Raw genomic sequence first — 25,131 nt, forward strand, 5'->3', positions numbered from 1 at the left:
AATACAATGTTGTGAGGCTCAAACATACTCTATGCAAGTGCAGAAGTGCTAATGCTTCTAGCTACGCAAGCTTGATTTTTAGTATTTAGATATTTCTTGTATTGCATTCTCAGAGTTCCTCTCAGGTTATGGTTTGAATTCAATCCAGTTCAATTAATCTTTATTTCTATAGCGCTTTTACAATGCAGAGTGTGTCAAAGCAGTTTAACATAGAAGTTGTAGTAGATTGTGTCAGTAGAGTTTTCAGAGTTGAAGTTCAATTTTCTAAATTACCACAATGAAACATTTTTGTATAGAACATCTTTCCTGGTGGAACAGCAGTAGATAATTACAACAATGGAACATTTTTGTACAGAATAACATCTTTCTTGGTGGAATAACAGTAGGAGACAAATCAATCAGATAAAATTAGTCGTCAACATGTTTATAGCTTGCTATCTGAATTCATGACACTGATATTTGGAGATAAGCATGTTAATAATGTTCAGTAGAATTTGCAGAGTGTTGGGCAAGCCTTACGAGTACTTGCAGAGAGTATGTTTCTGGCCTTATGCTTTAGCACCTTTTCTTTTCTCAAGACGCTATACACTTTTCAACAATGTACATCAATATATACTTTACCACACATTTTCATTCACTAGGGGCAAGTGATTTACATACACATGGAAATTAATGCATAAAAGTAAGAGGTTTTGCAAGGTAAATAAATTTTTGGGTATGTATAACCAACATCATGTTAGTGTATCGTATGTCATGACCTAAACACAACCAAGATTGGTAAATATATTCATATCTCACTAGCTCTTTTTAGAGCTTGATTCATATGTAATGGTTGTTTGTTTTTATTGTTAATTAACTGAAAAATAAATATAAAAATCAGAAAAAGATCTAAAAGTATATTTTGTCTGTGCTGTTCTTGTTATAGATGTGATGTGACCTGCTATTCTTTTTTTTTTTTTTTTGACTAATATAATCTACATTTCTATTGTTAAAAATCTCACCTTAGATGTGAATGGGCTTTGTCATCATTTTCTAGAATTTGTCTGTTCATACTGAAGTTCTTTGCCCCAAAAACTTCCTTTATACATGTTTTTTTTTTTTTTTACTAAAGTATTGAGTAAAACAAGATACCGTTTTCTTTAAGAATCACCAGTATTCCACAAATAATATCAATATTTAACCTGTAACATTCTTTTAATCCTAATTACACAAACAATTTACAAAGTTACAAAAAATATATAAATGCAAATTTGTTTTTGAACATTGCTGCTTAAATTATTGAATGACCCACAAGATTGTACACTCTTAGAAATAACGTACCTTTAATGTACACATTTGTACTTATTTGGTACCAATGTGGACCTGTTATGTACAAAAATGCATCTTTTGAAAAGATACAACCCCAGTGACAGGTTTTGTACCTTTATTTATGTGAGTGTAGCACAACATGTAATGCTTTTCTAGTCTTATCTTTTATTTGATTATTTTTACAATGCCATCTAGCAGTTGGGACATTATGGTTATATATATAGTCCCATGATTAATCAGTTCATTGATCATTAGCTCTGTAGTTTTTCAGGCTTATTTCTTTTGTGGGCTCATGACTTCTCACACTCAGAGGATCTTAGAAAACTATACAGTTTAGGAGAAGACCTAAGAATGACCTGAAGGAACTGTGGAGTGGTAGACTCCAGAGAATAAGGAGGTGCCATTCTGAGTGTCCACTCCACTGCTTCTAATGTGCTCCTGCTCTTTGGCAATAAGTCCTGCTGCTGATCTGATCAGATTCTCTCCAGTGTTCTCCCTGTCTGTTGATGGTTTCATCTGCATCTGGCATGGAATCAGAGGCACCGAGGGTGAGCAAGTAAACCGGGCAACTGTCTCTGGGTTTGGGACTGAGGAACTTTCAAACACCCCATCTGCTTCAGTGGCAAAGGACACCAGGGCTTGAGTGGAGTCATAGGAGCTTTTCTCTGTGTCAACTGAGACAAAGGAATCCAGGTTGTGATCATGATTGAGGTGAGCTCTGCTCAAAAGGTGACGCATGTCTTCACGGAAGTGTGGATTGAAGAGAAGGTAGAGCAAAGGGTTGATGCTTGCTGGAAGAGGCAAAAGCACTAGGACGACAGATTTGACAACCTCCTCACTTACCGGAAAGAGGCCTAGAAGGGAGGAGAAGGTGAGGAAGGCAACGGGGCAATAGAGCAGGCAGTTGGTGAAGATGAGCCAAGCCACATGCTTGATCATGGCACAATCCCAAATGCTGTCAAAGTCGCCCTTCATCAAGTCCCAGTACAGCTTGATGTAAGTTCCAGTGATCACCAGGAAACACAAAGAGTTCATCATTATGAGAGCAACCATGAATCCCAATGTGGAAGGTTCTCCATGTGGTAGAGGTGATGGCATGCAGAGTGGAGTTGCCCCGTACTCTCCGACCCCAATTAGTGGCAAAGCAGCGACTGCCAATGAAAGTGCCAAGCATGCAACTGCAACAGCTCGGACACTTCCCAAAGATGGTGACTTTCCATAAGCGCGGGCACATGAGACAGACACACTGCACTGCACTGCAGCCAAAGTCAGGAAGAGTATGGAGCCCTCGGAGGCCAGCACTGAAAGAAAGCCTACTGCTTGGCAACCTGCTCCCATTTCCCACTGAGCACCATGCAGGGCAAACTCTCCAAATGTCCGGGCATCAACTAGTGCCAAGGTTCCAGTGCATAGGCCTGTTAGCAGGTTGGCACCACTAATGGTTCCAATAATAAACTTAACAGGAGAGAGATAGCTGGGGGATGTGAAGACTGTCAGGATGAGAAGGCTGTTTCCCATCAGCGAGACCAAAGAAATGAGCCACATGCCAAGTCGTACCACCCAACTGTCAAACAGGTTATCACATGGTTTAAATGGACCTAAAAGGGTTGAAACAGTATTTAGATTAAATTAGACTTTTATAATTATATTTAAATTATGCTTTTATATTTAAATTATACTAATTATACGTTTTGTGACCCAAAAAGAAGGTTTAGAGGTTACGTTTAACGGAGGTCTGTTGCACAAAATGAGTTGAACAATATCCAGGAGGGAGAGTAGGTATCAGGTTGACAATAGCAAAGAATTGCAAACTGGTTAAGATCAGGTTAACCAGGTTAACTGTTTCACAGTGCTTGATATAAGCATTCTCAGTTAACTCAGGTAACCAGAGTTAGTGATTAATTAATTCCATGTGCCTGTGCACATGGAAATGTGACACTTGCAGCAAACAGCCAATCACATGGCACATAATAGAGTCAGTTTTAATGATTCATTGCAAGCGTCAGTGGAATTCACTTCTCCGCTGAAGATTAAGAGATATCATTATAAGCAATATAACGATTTTAAACACAAAGCTGAAATAATATAAATTGACTGTGGCTTTCAATGAAAGACAAAACCTAATCAGTCAATGTTAGCAGAATTTGAGTGTATTTGAACAGCTCGTTGTAGTCTTGGTGGCATTCATTCATGAAATCAGAGTTGATGTGTATTGAATTTACCTGGAATGGGGGTGCACTGTATGCTGGTCTGTAGCTTGGACTCTTCAATTGCTAAGTGGAAGTCTTCTAAGTCAAGGTCATCTGCAAATGAACACATGAAAAACATGAGGCACCTTCGGTTTGTGCATGTATGACAGCATGATGGAATAGTCTTCAGTGTTCGAGATGGCACGATGCATTTAGTCTAGCAGAAGACAAATCACCATGTTGTGGACATCAAGTCTGCTGGAATAGATTAATTTATCTAAGGGCTTTAGCACCACTCAACACCATGCACATCTCAGTTGCAACTTTCCATTTCTCCTTTGGTGTGCAATCAATCATCAGGCTTTGTTCGCGTTCCGATTTTGTTATTCCTTGATAAGCCAAATGGTGTGTTTTGGACCTTGAATTGTTAATGTTTATCTAATTTCCTATGGAGTGTAATTATGGAGAACTCCTTTCAAGTCTGAAACCTGATCAGATCACATCGAGGAATGCATGGAGAAACGGCACATTTTATTTAATCTGTCAAATGCCTGCGGTTACTGAAAGGCCCTGACATGTTTCTACTGTGCTAATTAAAGATGAAGAGGCTGGCAGATAGAAGAGAGCAGATAAAAATAGACACACATTCACTCACTCTGTGGAAAACCACTACAAGTGGTGCTTTTATGTTCCTTTCATAATAGGAACGTGTTTGCGTAAGGCCAATGTTTTCATTTTTGTCTACAGGGACTTTGATAAAAGGTTAACTGTACAAACTTGAGTGACTTGATACAACACAGTATTGAAGTTTGGAAACTTTCCATGACAAACTCAAATAATTTAGACTTAAGCTGTTTTAATCTAGCTGTTACTATGTCTATTTAAATGGTGAACAGACAATTACATTAACTACATTAAAGTGATTTATATTACATACAGCATAACACATTTTCAGGCACACAGTATTATCATTTTATATCATTAGAAATGTTAATAACTGGATACAAACACAAAATGAAAATATCATGTATTAGATACTAAGTATCTAGTACACACTTTGCATGTACTTCTTCTTACACTGGGGAAGAAGATTTGATTATAATTTATATATATATATATATATATATATATATATATATATATATATATATATATATATATATATATATATATATCCATTTTGAGAAATGTTGGTTATTTGACATTATTATGTAAGACATCAACAGTTCATTAATTTTTTTTTACATTAAACTATTACTTGAGCTCAGTGAAGGCCAGGAACACAATATTTTCAAATCCAGGATATTTTTTTATTTAACTTTATGTCCATAAATAGTTCATAAATAAGTAAAAAATGCCAAAATGCAACATATATGTCTTAACATTGTCAAACATCTTAAATTGGTTAAAAAAAAGCAATACATCATAAATATATAGAATTGTATATACAAAGATTAATTAATAACAACAAGATTCTGAGTTAGTTTTAGCCAGAACGTGCACAACACAACATAACATAACACAATTTTTTATAAAACGCTATATATCCACCTTAGGCTACATTCTACTATTGTAATACCATTAAGAAAAGCTAGTGAATCAATGTTTTGTTTAATAAGTAAGATTAAGTTAGTTAGATAAACGACTTGTAGCTTGTTACAGAAAGATTGGAGGCTCCTTCCACACCGCTGCACAGAGTCCACGACACAAGTTGGCCTCGCCCTGTCATATTTTATGAATTATTTCATTGTAATAATAATAATAATCATCACCAGGGCCTGACCAGCCACTGTGGCGATAGTTGTGTTTCCAGTCACAATTTCCCGCAAGAAAAAGGGAGCGCGCACGCATTTTAAACAGTCGCACGCATCACAACAGCTTTAGGTGCAAGTGATCATCCTCTCATTCGGTATTCAGAGAAATTATTTAAAGAAAAAACTTACAAAGGACACTTAGAAATGTAGCCTTGCAGACAGGTATCTTGTGATGGGGAGGAGCGCAGGAAAAAAGGCAGTTTTTCACTGTATAACCCTGGCATTCTTCTTGACATCAGTGGAGACTGACAGACGCAGGATTATTTTATCTTGATCCACTTTTGTAGCGTTTTCATCAGCCTGATCTCACGAGAAAATGTAAGTATTTTACGTTTTGACAGTTTAGTGGCTAATTCGTACGAATTCGTATGAGTTCAGTCGTACGAAATTGTACGATTTTAAAAAGGAGGCGTGGCACCTAACCCCACCCCTAAACCCAACCGTCATTGGCGGATGAGCAAATCGTACTAAATTGTACGAATTAGATCGTACAAATTCGTACAAATTAGCCACTAAATCAAATAGTTACGAATTGCCGTGAGATTGTGTTGGTTTTCATACATTTTTGTGAAGTTGAAGGCTACATCTTCATCTAATAGTTTGTCGGCATGACACAGACCAACATTACTCGCATTACTGAGCAAACTCGGAGCACTTCACCGGCGATGACTCTCTTCCCAGGGGATGCTGAGCTCACGCAGCATCCTGAACGTTCTATATCCGTTATATTGCACGTTGTAAAGAAGCTGGTCTGGCGGATATCGCGTTTTGTGAAAAAATAAATTTTGTACTAGGCCTAAAATGTACATTCTTAAATTTTATTAATGGCTGCAATTCACACAAAGATTAAGGTACATCTGAACAGTGATTTCCAATAATAAAATCCAAATTTCAAAAAATTTTGTTTATCGCGTTTTGCAACCAAACTCTTCATATATATATATATATATATATATATATATACATATATATATATATATATATATATATATATATATATATATATATATATATATATATGATTCAAGAACCAGACAAGATTCAAGAACCAGACAGAACTGTTGTATATATAAATAACAGCACTCGTCCAGCCTCTTAACACTAAACTCTTGTGTATTACTCCACCTACATACAGCAACAAGCAGAGGACAGTCTACAGTTTGACAAATATTGCTGCTGTTGGACATCACAATGTACTTTTGAGGCTTTTTTAGTCAAGAATGTAGTTGTTTAGATTGCAACAATGCAGTTTATTTATAAAGAAAAGTGCCTATTTTAAAATATTTATAATTTCCAGTAGCCTGTCTTTGAGGAAGGCAATGCCGCTTGACATTTTTTATCCACAAGATTGTGCCAGAGACCGGAAAATAAGCCCCTAGAGGATAAAAACAGCATAATTTCTAACTATAGCTGATCAAAACATTATTAAACAGGTAAATGACATTCTAAGCCGATCTCTCTCTTTTGTATGCTGTAGTGCTGTATTTATACCATATAATCATAGTGCATTGAGTGTGAGATGGGACTCCCTTATCGGGAATGTATGTTGGCCACTCTTTTCCTTACTGCAGACTAGTCCAGTAAAAAGAAAGAAAGAAGAAATGCCTGCATTTGTTTACTGTTTTTCCTTATCGCAAACACAACAGTAATTTGGTGTTGGCGCTGCTTTGGCATTTTCAGGGATAGTTATCGTGATCTCCCAATTGCAACAGAGAAATACTGAGAAATCTTTGTAGACTGATGACATTTCATGCCGTTCAGCCTTATAATCTTAAAATGTCAACAAAATCACCTGTTTTGTCATCACTTTAGACAATACGCTTGAGAATTATTCAAATATTAGCTCTAAAGTGACGTTGGTGAAGTAGCAACGGTTTCTGCTGTTCTGATCAGCTGCAGATGTGAAGGAATGGCGGAAGAAAGTAGTTCCTCATACAAAAGGACTTTGAGACTCTCCATGTTTGAATTTAGTTTGTGTATACACGATTATGCCATCAAACTATTGTATCACACAATATCACACTCGTAGCAGTGTGATGCAGCTGTAAATCGTCACTGGTGGGACACTAAGGCAACGCATGCCTCCCACTAGTGCCGAAATACAGCCACATTGCACTGCTACTCACTTCATATACAGCTCCTCATGTAGCTCGATTGCTGGTTCGAGTCCAGTATAAGTGACCATGCAGTATAAGTGAACTGGATGAACTAAATTGCCCATAATGTATAAGTGTGCATGAATGAGTGTGTATGGGTGAACGGCCAACTTATAGATAAATAGTAACGAATTACATTTACTTTGTTAAAAGTGTTGGGTAACGTGTATTTCTTGAGTACATTTAACAATGTGTATACTTTTACTTTTACTTTTACTCAAGTAAATTATTAGAGATAAAACATTACTCTTACTTCGCTACATTTGGCGGCGTTCTTCCGTTACTGTCAAATGATAATAAATATGATTCACATGACTTGTTTGCAAATATCACAAGGTGCCGCATTGGAGAGGTTGAGTCGTGAGAGGTTGCTATAGAGACGCATCTCGCGCTTTCATTCAGTTAGAGCGCGCTCGCCTATGTTGGAATAATGGCGAAGTCGAGGAAGATGTGCGAGTTTATACTGCGGTCACGCCATGGCCTTCTGCAGTTCTGAGGAGGACGGTCACGCTGTCTGTGCAGTGAGTGTATCGGACCAGGTCACCCGCAGCCTCAAGTTCAGTCTACAGTAAGTTTTCACTCCAAGATGTCAACAAGAATAGTTTGATGATGCACGCTGTACATCGAACTGACATTGCAACATATACACGAATGACAGCTCCAACCTGAAAAATCACGTGGTGGTAAGTGTCAATATTATCCCAATTTGAACCTTATTAATAGTAACTAAGTTAACGGATAACTAAATTTATTGATAACTAAAGAAACTGCTGTTATATGAATATATGTAGTCAGAATTATTAGCCCCCTCTAAATTTTTCCCCTATTTCTGTTTAACAGAAAGAGAATTTTATCAACACAACATATCTTTGCCATAATGACAGTACATATTATTTTACTAGATATTTTTGAAGATACTAGTATTCAGCCTAAAGTGACATTTGAAGGCTTAACCAGGTTAATTTGGCAAGTTAGTGTAATTAGGCAAATCCTTAACGATAGTTTGTTCTGTAGACAATCAAAAAAATATTGCTTAAGGGGGCTAATAATATTAATTAACAATATTGATTAAGTATTTAACATTAAAAACTGCATTTATTTTAGTTGATATAAAACAAGAATATATATATATATATATATATATATATATATATATATATATATATATATATATATATATATATATATATATATATATATCAAAACAGTTGATTTTGCTCACACTTTAAGATTATAAGGCTGAACGTGACATGAAATTCCATCCATCTACTGAGATATCTGCTTACAGTGTTACAGTTTACAGTATTTCTCTGTTGCAATCGGGATATCACAATAATTAACCCTGAAAAAAGCAACGCAATCACTACCAGACTGCTGTTGCAATAAGGAAAAACTCTAAACACGTGTGGACTTTGCTACTTTCTGTCTGCCAACACAACACACATTCCTGATATTCGAGCATTTACATTACATTTTTCCCTGCCATGTCTTTATAATATGACCATTTATCTTACCACAGTCTATTCAATGGAGCTTCTGCGCTAGCCTGTCAATTCTGACAGGCGCGTGCGAGTAAACGGCTTTTTGTCTTCTAAGCGTAAGGGCTTATTATGCGGTTCTGTCGCCATCTTGTGGATAGAAAACGTCAACCGTCTTTGGTCTATACTATGGCAGGCTAATGGCTGTCGACGAGCTCTCTCAGAAATTGTAAATATTTTAAAATAGGCTCTACTCTTACAAATAAACTGCATAGTTGCAATCTAAACAACTACATTCTTGACTAAAAAAGCATTAAAAGTACATTTTGTTGTATAACAGCAGTAATATTTGCCAAACTGTACTGTCTCTCTGCTTATTGCTGGCTGTATGTGGGTGGAATAATACACAAAGGGTAAAGAGGTTGTACGGGTGCTGATATTACTTAAATATCTCATGGCTATCAGCCAATCAGATTCGAGAACCAGACAGAACTGTTGTATAAATATATTTTACTTGAGTAAAAAATTCCGTAAGTACTTGTACTACTTGAGTATAGATTTTCGATACTCTACCCACCTCTGCTTATCCAGCATATGTTTTATGCAGTGGATGCCCTTTCAGGTGCAACCCATCACTGACAAAACACCCATACACTCTCATTTACACTCATACACTATGGACAATTTAGCTTACCCAATTCACCTATAGCGCATGTCTTTGGACTGTGGGGGAAACCGCAACACCCTGAGGAAACCCATGCGAACATGGGAAGAACACGCAAACTTCAAACAGAAATGCCAGCTGACCCAACTGAGGCTCGAACCAGCGACTGTCTTGCTGTGAGGCGATCATCCTACCCACTGCGCCACCGTGATGCCCCCGATAAATATCTGTGTCAGCAAATGTTCATTAAAACTGGTATTAGCCGAAATATTGCATTGATCAATCCCTAGCCTAAAACTTTAACAGATGGAGTCTGTCAGGAGATGGGCAGGTGGTACCTTCGAGGGTGGTAGATATGGGTGTGGGGGCTCAGTTTTGGAGGTTGGATATCGTTACACCCCTAGTAAGAAGGCCTGCATGGTTAAGCTGTAGGACTTACAGTTGTTGTCAGTCTGAATGGGGAACAGAGACGGAGATTTCTTCAGGAAATCTTCCTCTTCACTGCCCATCTGTTCCTCCCACTGGCTGGCAGATCTGTAACTGTTACAGCCTCCAAAAACACAGCACTGATAGGCATATGGCATCTCGATGACCCTGTTTAAACATAATTAAGAATAAAGCACAAAATAAAAAATCTCATATGTTCCACAAAACTTGGTTTTACCACATATTTGAATGTGCCAAATGGAGTTTTAACATCAAAAATAAGGACATATTGCATGAGTTTGAGGAAATATGAAGGCTATAAAAGATCACATTTCGAAGAAAAAAAATCAAAGAAAGAATGATTCATCAATCTGCAAATGACGCATTAAATAAACTAGCAATAAATCCAACCACAGGGACTATTTTAAATGGATTTGGGTCATGGGTGAAACCATGATTTCTCTTTCTTTTTAATCAGTTGCTTTTGGAAATGGCAACACTTGAACTCTCCCATTTCTTGAGGTGCTAATCAAATCAAGATAGCATTTAATGCTGAAGTCTTGGAGGGTTTCCAATGCCCTGAGCTGTTGATGAAGCGGGGCTGGATATTTATAACTAACCCTTTATATTGTGATTATTGAGGTATCTTAAAAAAATCTTTCCGCCTGTCAGAGGACTTGAATCAAGCCAGATATTCTAGGAAAAATAACAAACAGAAACCATTTACTTGTACCAATGAACAGAATGTTCTCTGGGCCACAGATTGTTACTATCTTGAAACTGTCAAATCTATAAACAGTTGACATTTCTTTGAAAATGGAGTAAAACTCACGTGTTTCTGCTATTCGAGCCATTTGTGTTGTGGGATGTAATAACCACAAACACTTGTAAAAAACAAACAACAAAAAAACTGTGCTTTAACGTGTAAGTGTTGTTAATCCTTTGGAGTTATTGGATGTCACAAATGTACCTTATGCTGGGGAAATCCTCCAATCCGAAGTAACGCGACAGTGCCATGTTGCCTTTCAGTTTGAGATGAGTAAGACTTGTTAGTCCAGTCATCGGGAAATTACTCAGTCGATTCCCAGTGAGATCTCTGAATAGGGAAAAGAGATACAGAAGAATTATGAAGTGTAAAATAATTTAAAGTAATACATTTGCATTAGCATACACATAAAACACAAATGCTTTTGAAACCCAAATCCTCTAAAGAATTGTTAGTCTGCATTATTTAGGGCAACCGGAGCCGGAAACACTTCCCAAAAGACATCATAATTTGAATGGCATCTGCGCTTATGTTAGTCTGTTTTTATTATTCCAGAGGTTTCCATAATCCTGGACCAGGCTGTATCCTGAGCAGCTGCTGTGGTGGTCATGGAGGAGTGGAGAGCATGAGACTGATTCCTGTAAGGCCCCAACGACAGACAAGTCTTTGCATTGATGCTGAAGGGCAAGCCTGTACATCAGCTGGTGACCTCTCCACCTGCAGCTTTTCCACGATGGTCTTCCAGCTTTCTCCAGCCTCCGGTGCTTAGACTGCAGCTCTGCACAAGAAGTTTTGCCATAGGAGAAATGGTTGTAATTTCTCTCAAGGTTTTTTCCTTTACTTTTGTCAATTGGTGAAGTTTGTTCCTTGCTTCTGTTGCCACTGGCTTGCATGGTTCGAGACTTGTGGAGCTGCACATCAATGGATTTGCTCTTCAGCGTTTGGACTTTCAACAGTGAAAATTTGTGAACAGTGAAAAACCACACTGAACTAAACTAAACTTAAACTCTGAAAACTAGACTGACACTGTTTCAAAATACTATAATCTTCTATGTTAAGCTGCTTTTGACACAATCTATAGAAATAAAAATGGATGGAATTGAATACACTGTGCAAATGTTTGCTTCTGATGTAAATACTGGAATGAAGTCACATGGTTTTAGCAACACATAGAGATAAATTAAGCAGTCAGGCTTGTTAAAACTTTGACTTAGGCCCCGTTTACACTAATACAATTTAGTTTTAAAACGCATAAGTTTTGCTGGCCCTGGAGTTTTTGAGTGCTGAAAACAGAGATTTTCGAAAATGCTGGAGAGGCCATTTTGGTTTGGATTGTGGCTTTTCCCTCAGTATTAAGTAGTCTACACAAAGTTCAGTCTTGCATGCTTTCCTTCTAAGTTCACACTTAGTAAGCTTGATATTGAAAACAAACTCCGGAGGATACATCATGTAAAAACAATGTAGGCTACTTTATATCGTCATTCGCATCAATACCAATGTTAAATAAAAGGATTCTACAGGCCTGTGAAAGGTTCACTTGTTGATTGAAAAATGTTTTATTTAAACCAAAATGTTTGGCAGACAGACCTTGGACCTTTAATCCTGTTGAAAGCTGACATACATCAGAATAAATAAAACTTTGCATGTTCCAAGTTCAAGCTTTATCAACAGCATCTGTGGCATGCTGTTTATTACAAAAGAAGATTATGTTTGCTTGTTTTCACAAATTATTTTTGGTGGTAATCAACTGCACACTATATATCCCGTCAACAGAGCTGTACTTTTATTCAGCCTAGAACAGTTTTGCAATGTCTAGAACTGCTGAAGTATCTGTTCTATATGAGCTGTATTGTTGTTTTCCACTGAACATATTTATCACCATCAATCTGTTACTCTTTATCAGTCTCCATTCATTTAATCGTCTGTGACTGAAGACACGTCTTCACCACTGCGCAGAGCCTTTAACTGTGATTACAACTGCAGTCTGTTCACTGAAAGCCTGCAAAAGCACTGCACAGATTGCAGAAAGTGTGGAATCGCTGCGTTTGTGTAAACTGTGTGCTTGTGCCAAGTCTCAGTTTAATAGAAACTATTGTGTATTTACTATACAGGGGTGATTCAAGAATTACGGGTATTTTTTTGTCTCCAAGATAAACCTTCTATTGTTTTTCAAAAACAAAAACTTGAACGAAACTGTATTAAAAAATAAATATTATTGTGTATGACTCCCATCAGCTTGGACGACTGCATCCAAACATCTTTGCAATGACTCAAATAACTTATTAATAAATGCTCAATAATGTTCATATCTGGTGACTGGGCTGGCCAATCCTGGAGCACCTTGATTTTGTTTGCTTTGAGGAACTTTGATGTAGAGACTGAATGGAGTGCTATCCTGCTGAAGAATTTGCTCTCTTCTGTGGTTTGTAATGTAGGGCAGCACAAATGTCTTGATACCTCAGGCTGTTGATGTTGCCAACCACTCTGCGGTCCTCTTGCATGCCCCCATACTAATTGTTACCCTAAATTATGATTTTTCTTTCACCAAACTTGACTGATTTCTGTGAGAATATTGAGTCCATGCGGGTTCCAATAGGTCTTCTGCAGTAATTGTGATGATTGGGATGCAGTTCAACAGATGATTCATCAGAAACATCTACTTTCTGACACTTTTCCAAATGATCAACTAAGTCAAGTTATTATTTGTTGCTCTTACAACTGGGATCGACGACAAGACTTTTGTCAGGTAGTGTATATTTTGGCACATACATTTCTTGAAAAGATTGGGTTAAATACTCAATATACAGTAACTTACTGGCAGCAGTTCACCAATAACTTACTGTAAATAAATTACAGGAAAAATACTGTATTTACATTTACAGCACCATTTATATTGTTGTACATGTATTTGCAGAATTGTATGAATATATCTTTACTGTATAACATATACAGTATATTCACAATGCAACTTTAAAATAAAGTTTATTTAACAGTTAAATACTGTGTCATTTTACAAAAATCATCATTAACAGTGTAGCTGTTTTTCATTGTCTCTGCCTCATTGAGCTTCAATAATTATCATGAAATAAATTAATGTATTTTCATTTTTTTGTGTAGTTAAACATTTGCATGAAACAACTACTTTTAATTTCAGCTATTTAAAAAATAATGTTGTGTCGGTCTCAGCATTCTGGTTAACTCTGTTACATCAGCTTTAAAATTGCATAACTGTCTTTAAAGCACTGATAGAAAAAGCATGCGACTTGCTCCAAGTGATGTTATCTGGTGTGTAACTCTAAAAGGCATTGAGGCATGTCATTTGTTTTTTTCTCATTCATTTCTACAACATTCGTAGGATACACCAACAATACATTAATTATATGTCATCTACTGTATGTTATTGTGACATTTCTGTGAATTTCTCATAAAATTCTGTTTTAGACATGTTTTGTAGATTCTGGTTCGGGATTAACATCTTGAGCTAAAGAAAACATTCCTTCTATCTTGAAATCAATCAGAGACAACATGTCAAGTCAGTTATTATCAACTCTTTTAGCAGTTTTAAATGTTTAATAAAATAATGGAAAATGCTTAAAATGTACCCACAATTCTGGAATAAATTATATGCATTGGCACTGATTTGGAATATACAAAATACTCACAGTTTAATGAGAGACTGAAGAGAGAAAAAGGCATCAGGGTGGATGGAGTTGATTGTGTTCCAGCTTAGGTCCCTGTAATCAGATAGAATTTACTTGTTTATGGGTTAAAAATAAGAAGTCACTTTTTGGAGAAGGAATGTTTTCCATATCAAACATGGAAAACATACCAACACCTGAAATTCATATTTTAGAAAAGGCTCCTGTTTCTTGCAGGTGAACAACAGAAAACAATGATCGCAGGTACACCTCATGTGCTTTATTCAGTGTTAAATGCTAATAATGTGAGTTTGAATGTCATTTCACAAGACATGCATTGCCATAGTACATTGTAAAAAAATTCTGCCAAAAAACGGTCAGATCCTACAGTAAAATAATGTTTTTTTCACTAAAGCTGTAATATTCTGTTAAACACAGTGCATTCTGGGTAACATTTTTGCTTTCATCTTATCATCTTATTTTTTAGAAATAATGTCCATGACAGAGTTAATCTCTCTGTTTATTATATTATAATCCACGCTATATATTATAAACAAATAAATACGCAAATACTCATAGACCTACGTGCCTTTCGGATCGTGGGAAATACATCTGTTTTGCTTTACGGTTGTTGTAAAAGTTTTAAAACTGTATGTATATATGTGTTTACATAGTATTATCATAAGACACATTTAAATAAGTGTATCGCTCGCGTGCACACAGCCCGCTTACCGTATCAGACGCCAAAAATGAGGCGTGAGGAGCAAGTCTATCAAATGCCTACAAGTTCCATCATGGACACAGAACAACATTCAGTATTTTTTTATGTCACGAAGTACAGCGAAAAGCAGCCCACACGGTCACACCTGCTATACATTTTAAGGAGGAGTGCAAATACTGCAGTTATGACAGAGTTAAATGTGTTCAGATGAAGAAAAGAAACAGACTAAAAATCACTGGATCACGTTAAAATAATATGTAGGTGTTTTACACATTTATTGACACGTTTGCATAACTGAGAGCAGGAAAAAGACAAATATGTCAGGGCTAAGAGCCCAACTAAAGCAAACTCTATTCTCCATGATGGTGACATAAAATGTAAAACTTTATCTACAGAAGAACTTTAGAAGATGTTATACAAAATACATGTTTTAGTAACAAGTGTAGCTGGTGATGATGTTTGTGAAGTTGTTTAATCATCCGCTGATAATTTTAATAATTTAATCATTTGTTGTACTTCAGGTTATTTCATTACAAAGCTGCGACTGAAGTTGTAGTTTTTTTGTATGTTCTGTTCTTGTTTTTTCCCTTCAGTACTTCGTTCACCACTAATCATCAATTATCATTTAATTAGTCATTTATTTAATTAATTTACTTCAGCTTTGCTCCATGTTTCTTGAACACTCAGTAGTGTGAACAATTAAGTGTTCAATTAAAACTGAGGTTTTTCTCTGGGGTTTAAAGGGTTAAAGATGTAAGAGGTAAAAACACGGTGTAAAAATGTATTTTAACAGTAATATAATGTTAATTTAAACTCCGGAGGTAGACTCCGGAGGTAGACTGTAAAAAAAACAGCAGATTGCTGGCACTCACAGCTGCCAATAGTTTACCGTAAAATCACAAAAAAACCTGTATGTTACTGTAAAACCTAAAACAAATTTCTTCTGTGTGTCACCGTTGTGAGGGAGAGTAGAGCCAGTGTTTGAGTCAAACATGAACTGCTGATGTTATTCTGCATGTTTCTTAATTTAAAGAAAGCGGCTGTTAAGTTGCTGATGCAGTAAGAAATCTCTCTGGTAATTCCAGCTATACATGTTTGTGGGCTGCTATGAAAATTAAGACATTTGGATTAAATAGAACTTTTCTAATGAACTAAAACAAGTTAACATTATAAGTATGCGTCTAAGCATCTATAGTACATTACTTCATATACTCATACAGCAGTTAGCCAATTTGAGGCAGTTGCTTTCAGTGAAGAAAGTGAGTTTACTTGAGTATTGTGTATATCAGTATAGTCCATGTATTTTTACAGCAACATACTGTAAAATAACAGTAACTTGCTGGCAACCGTGCTGCCAGTAACTTACTGTTTTTTAACGGGACAATTTTTAACAGTGTACTGAAAGCAGAGGGAGATAGTTTACCTCAGATTTTGAAAATAAAGTAAACCTTTTGAAATGGAACTTTAGAGCTGTGACTCAGTGCAAGCCAACACATATCAGTGATTCAGAGCACGTACATATAATAATGTTAAATATGTATTAATTAGATTATAAACCTTATCATTTTATTCTTTTATGTGCTTCTGAATGTTTGTATTTAAATTTCTGTTGTGTTTCATTTGGTGCAAACAGCCCAATTGCTTATCACTGCAAATCTCGTCACGTAGTGTGTATTTTGGACACAGGGTTACAATGTAACCTGCTCACCTAATGTTTACCTTCATAATATTTAAATTATTTACTAATTAATAACCAACTCATGTGGAACCGAATCTACGTCTTATTTTGGAGGCTGCTACTGTCCACCGGAGGTCGCATTTCAGTCATGGACACATACTTTGAGAGCCTTCCTGACTGAAGGAATGAAATATGCTGTTTTTCACCAAAGCAACCCCGGGTGCTGAAATATAATTGGCTAATCTGGCATTAGGCGGGTTAAATGACCAAAATGAAGAGACGTTCTGGCATGTAACCCACATATTCAAAGCAGAGTATCTGGCTTTAGCATTGTTTTTCAAATAAACAATAATGTTCACAGCATGTTTCTTAAATATTTAGCTTTAGATGAGTCAAAAATTTACATACAACATCTTTAAATCTTGGTTTAAATTTGAGACAAGATGTATGGATGGGTCAGTTTAAATGCTAATATTTGAAACCGTCACATTGTAAGGACGAGTTGGTTTAAATATTAGCTAAGATTTGAGACAGGGTAATATTGTATGGACGGGATGGTTTAAATGTTAGCTAAGATTTGAGACAGTTTACTTTGTACAGTATGGACGAACTGGATTATAGTTAAAATCTAAGACAGGTTAAGTCATTAATTGTTAAGTTGTTAAAGTTGTATGGATGGTTGGTTTAAATGTTGGCTTAAATTTGATACAGGTTAATGATATGGGTAGTTTAACGATTGATCAATGGGTATGTTGGGTATGTATATAATTAGGTCACACATTATTTTGATGATCCTTTTGTTGAATTTAACTTACATTGCAACTAATTCTCATTAGATTATCAGCAGACTGTTAGGTTGGGGTTAGGGTTAGTGTAAGTTGACATGTACTAGCAAAGTTTCTTATATTCAGTTAAATGTCTGTTGAAGGAGCATATCAACAGATATTAAGCAGACAGTCTACTAATACTCAAATGGACCATCAAAATAAAGTGTTACCTAAAACTATAAATGTATTTTGAGGAACAAATTACAGTTTTAACTACATGCAGGTATTTATTTTTAAAAAATAAATCAAATGTAAAATCCCAGTATATGATGACACTGTTTATAAACTTTGTCCAGTTGTTCTGTTAATGACTTAATAGACATTATGGTGTTCAGCAGCACTGTTGTGTGTGTGTGTGTGTGTGTGTGTGTGTGTGTGTGTGTGTGTGTGTGTGTGTGTGTGTGTGTGTGTGTGTTTGTGTGTGTGTGTGTGTGTGTGTGTGCGTGCGTGCGTGTGTGTGTGTGTGTGTGTGTGTGAGTGTGTAGGACTCACAGAGAGCGCAGAGAGCTGAGCTGCTGGAATGTGTTCATCTCAATCTGTTTGATCAGATTGTGCTGCAGGCCTCTGTCGAGTCAAAACAAAAAGCTGGTGTTACAGCATCACACACACATTCACATACTATGGTAGACATTAACCAAGAAACCACGTAAAAGCTTCCCAAATATGGACACTGATTGATTAATGCAGTAATGACTGTCATTTGTCAAGTTCAGTGTGGTTTTTTAGGGCCCATTCAGTTATCTTAGATGCAGTATATGAGCCGTGTTACTGTGTTACACTACAGAGAGACGCCTGAACTCACATCTCTTGAAGAGAAGTGCAGTGGTAAAAACTTGGCAGCTCTTCGATGACATTGTGAGACAATTCCCTGAAATCCAACAAACAGAGATTAGAAACATCTGGAAGATTCCCATATCTGCCCAGTACGGTCAATAAAACATCAAGATCAAATCACATACAAGAGTAGAGCATTGGTTTCTTACACTAAATGACATTTACTGTTGGTACTGCGATGATTTCTCATTTTTGGCTAAATATAATTTAGTACACATATTTTATTGTCTAATTTACTGTTAATTACAATTATTTAGTTATACTATATAACAGTATATATCAATATATATATATACTGGAAAAAAACTCGTTATATCAATAACTAACTTGTCAGTGATGGCATTGTTTTGTAGCTTTATCTCAAATTAGCATGACCTTGCTACCTTAAACTGATTCTGGCCTGGCTTTGTGAAACATATCCGCATATGTTTGTTGATATTATTTGTAATATTATAATAAGTGCTCCAATATCTGTAAATTATACACCTTTAATTGCTTAGTGGTTAGCACTGCCACCTGACAGCAAAGAAGGTTGCTGGTATTTATTCCCAGCTGGAACAGTTGGCATTTCTGTGTGGAGTTTGCATGTTCTCCCCATGTTCGTGTGGGTTTCCTCCGGGTGCTGCGGTTTCCCCCACAGTCCTACACCTGCGGTATAGGTGAACTGAATAAACTAAATTAGCCATAGTGTATGAGTGTGAGTATGAATGAGTGTGTATGGGTGTTTCACAGTTCAGAGTTGCGGCTGGAAAAGCATCCATTGCATAAAACATATGCCTGAATAGTTGGCGGTTCATTCCACTATGGTGACCTCTGAAATAGAAACTAATAGAACATTTCTCAAACTCAGCTCATCCACCTGAAAATAGTTGCTCATAAAAATCCTAATCAGAGTCATGATGGCTACAAAAAATTATACACTTGCTTGATGTCAGAAAATTAATCAAATGCATTCTAAACTTTCAAATTACTTACACTAGCTTGGTGCACATGCTCAAAAATAAACAATAAATATTGCAAGTTTGTGCAATACTGTGTCTGATGTTTTCAAGTTCACGTAAAAAAAGAGGCTTTCAGGAACTCCTGGAGTTTTGTTGATCAAATCCCAGAGGGTGAATCTGAACTCACTCCTCTAGCTTGGATCTTGAGGAATCTTTCAGAGATGAGCTTTCCAATGTATTTGTGTGTTGCAGGTGCGTATTTGTGTTGGGAAACTCACAGCACTTTTAATTTTGGCAGCAGGTGGCAGAGATCATATGGCAGGCCGGTCAGTCCAGCGCGGGTCAGTGTACTGAGAAAAAAATCAAAGAGCACAGTTTACACTCAACGTTTGTGTGTCTGTGTGTGTCTCTGTGTGTGTGTGTGTGTGTGTGTGTGTGTCAAACAGCAGAATATATATATATATATATATATATATATATATATATATATATATATATATATATATATATATATATATATATATATATATATATAGAATTTTTTTTTTTTAAGTTTAAAATATGCCAAATCAATCTGAATTATGTACATTTGAATGGTCACACTTTATTTTGATGGTCTGTTTGTTGAATTTAAGTTACATTGCATCTACATGCCAACTAATTCTCTTTAGATTATAAGTAGACTGTTAGGTTAGGGTTAGTGTAAGTTGACATGTACTTACAAAGTTTCTTATAGTCAGTTAAATGTCTGTTGAAGGAGCAGTATCAACAGATATTAAGCAGACAGTATACTAATACTCAAATGGACCATCAAAATAAAGTGTTACCATTTGAATTATAACGATTGTACCTAACGATTGTACGATTGAAATCTAACTTAATATTTCATGCAATTAAAAATTGTTTTGAATTTGAATTCATTCATTTGAATTTCTTAACTCAAATACTGAACATCTGAAATTTCAAACAACTGATTTCAACTGAAGTCAGATTTTTATAGACGTAATTTCAAACTTTGTTTTGTTTTTCATAGACTACAGATATCCAGTTTGTAAAAATACAGTTTAAAGTTTTCAATACAGAGAAATTTATTACATTTATTAATTCATTAAATTCAATATTCTAAAATTCAAAATCAGAAATTCAAATTGTGAAATTCAGATTGGTGACGCAGTGGCGCAGTACTCACAGCAAGAAGGTCGCTGGTTTGAGTTGGTCAGTTGGTGTTTCTGTGTGAAGTTTGCATGTTCTCCCTGCGTTTGTGTGGGTTTCCTCCGGGTGCTCTGGTTTCCCCCAAAGACATGCGGTACAGGTGAATTGGGAAGGCTAAATTGTCTGTGTTCTATGAGTGTGAGTGAGTGTGTATGGATGTTTCCCAGAGATGGGTTGCGGCTGGAAGGGCATCCGCTGTGTAAATCATGTGCTGGATAAGTTGGCGGTTCATTCCACTGTGGCGACCCCAGATTAATAAAGGGACTAAGCCGAAAAGAATGAATGAAATTCAGATTCAGTGCAGAAAGTTGGTCAGGGGTGACCAACAGGGAAGAGTAGATGAATACCGAACAGTCAAACCAAGCATTTTGGCCAATCTGCGTGACTTTACTGGTGCATGTGAGGCTCAGAAGGACATAATTCTTCTGCAAACTGACTATTGGGGTCAGTAGTTTGTGTAATAAATTATGCTTCAGTGAATTCCGAATTCCGAATTCATTTATTTTAATTCAATTACATGTTATTGTTCACAAACAGGATAGCTGTAGTCTAAGAATTCAGAAAAAAAAATCTAAAGTTTGAAAATACGTCTATAAAAATCTGTTGTCTTAAATTTCAGATGTCCGATACTCAAGTTAATAAATTCAAATTCCAAAATATTTTAATGCCATATAATATTCAGTTTTATTAAATTAGAATTGTTAATAATTCCAATGAACATAATTCAGATGCAGATTGATTCAGCATATTTTAAGCTCCATATATATATATATATATATATATATATATATATATATATATATATATATATATATATATATATATATATATATATATATATATATATATTCGTTCATTCATTCATTTTCTTTTCAGCTTAGTCCCTTTATTAATTAGGGGTCGCCACTATGGAATGAACCGCCAACTTGTCCAGCGGATGCCCTTCCAGCCGCAACCCAACATTGGGAAACACCATACACTCTTGCATTCACACACACTCATGTTAACACATTTTATGTTAATTTAACTTAAACATATTTTAACAGTTGTTTTAAGTATACAAGATTCAATTTAAGGTTTTAAGTTAGATTAGTTTTTAAGTTTAAATGACTTGGGAATTTAATTAGATTCAACTTAAATAAGACAATAACCATGTTTTAGTGTCAAAAAACATTTTTAATTGTTTATCATAATTCACTTACTATCCTTTAGCGGAGTCCCTGATTTATCAGAGGTTGCCACAGCAAAACGAACTACCAATTACTCTGGCAAATGTTATATGTGGCTGATGCCCTTCTTTCAACCCACCAATGGAACTATGGACAATTTAGTTTACTCAATTCACCTATACCGCATGTCTTTGAACTGTGGGGAAAACCCTCTTGAACACGGGGAGAACACGCAAACTCCACACAGAAATGTTTCCTAGGCCAGCCGGGACTCAAACCAGCCACTTTCTTGCTGTAAGGTGATAGTGCTAGCCACTGAGCCACTGCATTTATCATTTTTGTTAATATTACTGGATCTTTTAAAATGTATTAAATCCATTATTTGTACAGCTAAGGAAAAAATTTCATCATACAAAATTATTCTATTATTTTAAATAATAATAAAAAAATATTTTTTCCCTTAACAATTTCTAAATTTGTATGAATATTTAGTTAGTTTAATATAAGTTGAAATTACTTTTCAAAGACATAATGTTTAAGAAAAGAAATCCATTATATGTACAACTACTAGCTACTGTATGGGAAAAAAACAGGGTCTCATAACTAAATGTTAAATAATACCTAAATATTTAGAACCTGCCCCCAATTCCTCCACCAAATACTGATTTCCTAATTCTTATTATCTTAAAACATTAACATTGTGTTGTCTTAACATGAAAATAAATGACTATTTTGCTCTAAATGTTATTTTTATTTAAATTTTTTATATTTAAAATGTCATAAGTACAGATGATAAAACTATACTCAGTACAGACAAAATAAAACTATATTCATGCTCTTTTGTTTATCTGTAACCATGAACAAATAAGAGCTTGCTTCAGACCAAGCTTTATTTTTAAGTCTCCGACATGCTGAGAGATCAGTAAAAGCATCTCTATTTTGTCAACGGTTATTCCATTGTCCTCGGCGGTGGGAAGAACTTCTGGAAGTCTCTTAAGTGAAACCGATCCTGCGTGAAATGGGGACATTTGATCTCAGACTCACAGAACTTGCAGACTGGTGGTTCCTTTCAGATCTGGAAACTCTCGGATCTCAGTGGCCCCGTTCAAAGAGCTAAAATGAGATTAGATAACTCATTAGTGAGGATCGCTCTGCTAATGAAGATGTCGTTCAGCAAAACCACAGGGATGTCTAGTGTTACAGCGCACACTTAGCGCTCTGTCATCTAGAGTGAATATTATTCCTCTTCATTCCAGCATTTTGATTATACGATTTCAGCGCTACCCAAAATCAACAAAGGGAGATGGTAGATTCTGCATTAAAATAATGAACGGCGTTCTTACGCTTTATCTGAGTAGCTAGAGAGAAATAAATGACTTTGTGCTGGTTTTATGAAAAGCTAAATGTCATATCTTGGCGTTTATGAGCTTATAATTAAAACTTGCTGTTTTTCTGAGACAAATTACTAGTTTAATGTTTTCTTATGAGAGCGGCGATGGCAAGAGGTGAGCGAGATTACAGTATTCATCATAATGAAAGCGATGATGAAATGGAAATTATACACATTTGCCAACTGGTAATTTAGAGATGCCTTATCGGAAGCCAAGCTGTTGTGTTTAATCATGTGTATGTTATCATTTCACACTTAGACATGTACTTACAGTGTGTGCAGCTTTGGCAAGAACTGAAATGCTGATCTGCCAACAAACTGAATGGGATTCTCATAGAAATGACTAAGGAGAGAGGAAAAAGACAAGACATTGTAAATAAATTTGATGTTTTATACTGAATCAATGCCTACTGCTTTCTAAGCAAACAAATAATAAATTTATGTGCATTCATAAGCAATGAAGTAGACAGTGCCATATCCTGCTGAATTTTCATTTAACATAACATATTCTGAGTCCAATTGTTGTGGCAAAAAATAACTAAGTCCCATCAATTAAATAATTCAGTAATGTGAAAAGGGATAAAGTGGGGTATTATAATTACATCCATTTATCGAATAATATTTTTTAATAATGTTATAATAATATTAGTAGTTTAATAATAGTAGTTGATGCTAACAGGGATCACACTTTTTAAAACCATTATCAAATATTTTTTTGAACCTTTAAATTGCACACATTGTCATGTAAAATCTGAATCTGACTGTATCAACTTGTGTTTCATGCCAACCCTGTTACTCTCATAACATTTCTTTCCTTCAATGAAAACCTTTTAATCTTTATTTTTTTTGTAGAAACCATTTACACTCACAGGCCACTTTATTAGGTACACCTGTCTAACTGCTTGTTAATGCAAATTTCTAATCAGCAAATTACTTGGTAGCAGCTCAATGCATTTAGGCATGTACATGGTCAAGACAATCTGCTGCAGTTCAAAGCGAGCCTCAGAATGGGGAAGAAATGTGATTTATGTTATTTAAGTGAACGTGGCATGGTTGTTGGTGCCAGATGGGCCTGTCTGAGTATTTCAGAAACTGCTGATCTACTGGAATTTTCATGCACAACCATCTGTAGGGTTTACAGAGAATGGTCCGAAAAAGAGAAAATATCCAGTGAGTGGCAGTTCTGTGGGCACTAATGACTTGTTGATGCCAGAGGTCAGAGGAGAATGGCCAGACTGGTTCGAGCTGATAGAAAGGCAACAGTAACTCAAATAACTACTTGTTACAACCGAGGTATGCAAAAGAGCATGTCTGAATGCACAACACGTCCAACCTTGAGGTGGACGGGCTACAGCAGCAGAAAACCACACCGGGTGCCACTTCTGTCAGCTAAGAATTGGAAAATAAGGCTACAATTCGCACAAGCTCACAAAATTGGACAGTAAAAGATTGGAAAAATGTTGCCTGGTCTAATGAGTCTCAATTTCTGCTGCGACATTTGGATGGTAAGGTCAGAATTTGGCATCATCAACATCCCAGCTAGCAAAATTCACGTGGCTCAAATTCGGCCCACACCAGACACTTAAATCCAGCCCACATACTACATGGAATGATGGCAATTGGGCGGTCCACTCCTGTTTGCCAGATATGGGCCACAATTAAGCCATAGCCATACCGCATGGCAGCCAGAATTCAACCAAATGAAACAGAACTGATCATATTCTGGGCCACAGTTTGCTTTTATTATGGCCCAGATCCGGCCCACACCAGACACTTACATCCGGCCCACATACCACATGGAATGATGGCACTTGGGCGGTCCGCTCCTGTTTGTCAGATCTGGGCCACAATTAAGCCAAAGCAATACCACATATCAGCCACAATTTAACCAAATGAACCAGAAGTGACCCTATTCTGGGC

General features: G+C 36.2%; 1 protein-coding gene across 1 annotated transcript in view; it reads right to left on the bottom strand.

The window, feature by feature from the left end:
- Positions 1–25,131, bottom strand: part of LOC130217312 (leucine-rich repeat-containing G-protein coupled receptor 6) — a 188,075-nt gene continuing 162,944 nt past the window's right edge. Inside the window, exons 9-18 of the mRNA XM_056449400.1 lie at positions 23,483–23,554; positions 22,866–22,934; positions 19,719–19,790; positions 18,468–18,533; positions 18,158–18,229; positions 14,464–14,535; positions 11,006–11,131; positions 10,049–10,203; positions 3,531–3,611; positions 1–2,906 (exon numbers count right to left, since the gene is read on the bottom strand). Coding sequence (XP_056305375.1) covers positions 1,654–2,906; positions 3,531–3,611; positions 10,049–10,203; positions 11,006–11,131; positions 14,464–14,535; positions 18,158–18,229; positions 18,468–18,533; positions 19,719–19,790; positions 22,866–22,934; positions 23,483–23,554 — 2,038 coding nt within the window. The 3' untranslated portion in view covers positions 1–1,653. The remainder of the gene's footprint in view (positions 2,907–3,530; positions 3,612–10,048; positions 10,204–11,005; positions 11,132–14,463; positions 14,536–18,157; positions 18,230–18,467; positions 18,534–19,718; positions 19,791–22,865; positions 22,935–23,482; positions 23,555–25,131) is intronic.

The sequence above is a fragment of the Danio aesculapii genome, chromosome 23 (assembly GCF_903798145.1).
Source record: "Danio aesculapii chromosome 23, fDanAes4.1, whole genome shotgun sequence".
Classification (NCBI taxonomy): Eukaryota; Metazoa; Chordata; class Actinopteri; order Cypriniformes; family Danionidae; genus Danio; species Danio aesculapii.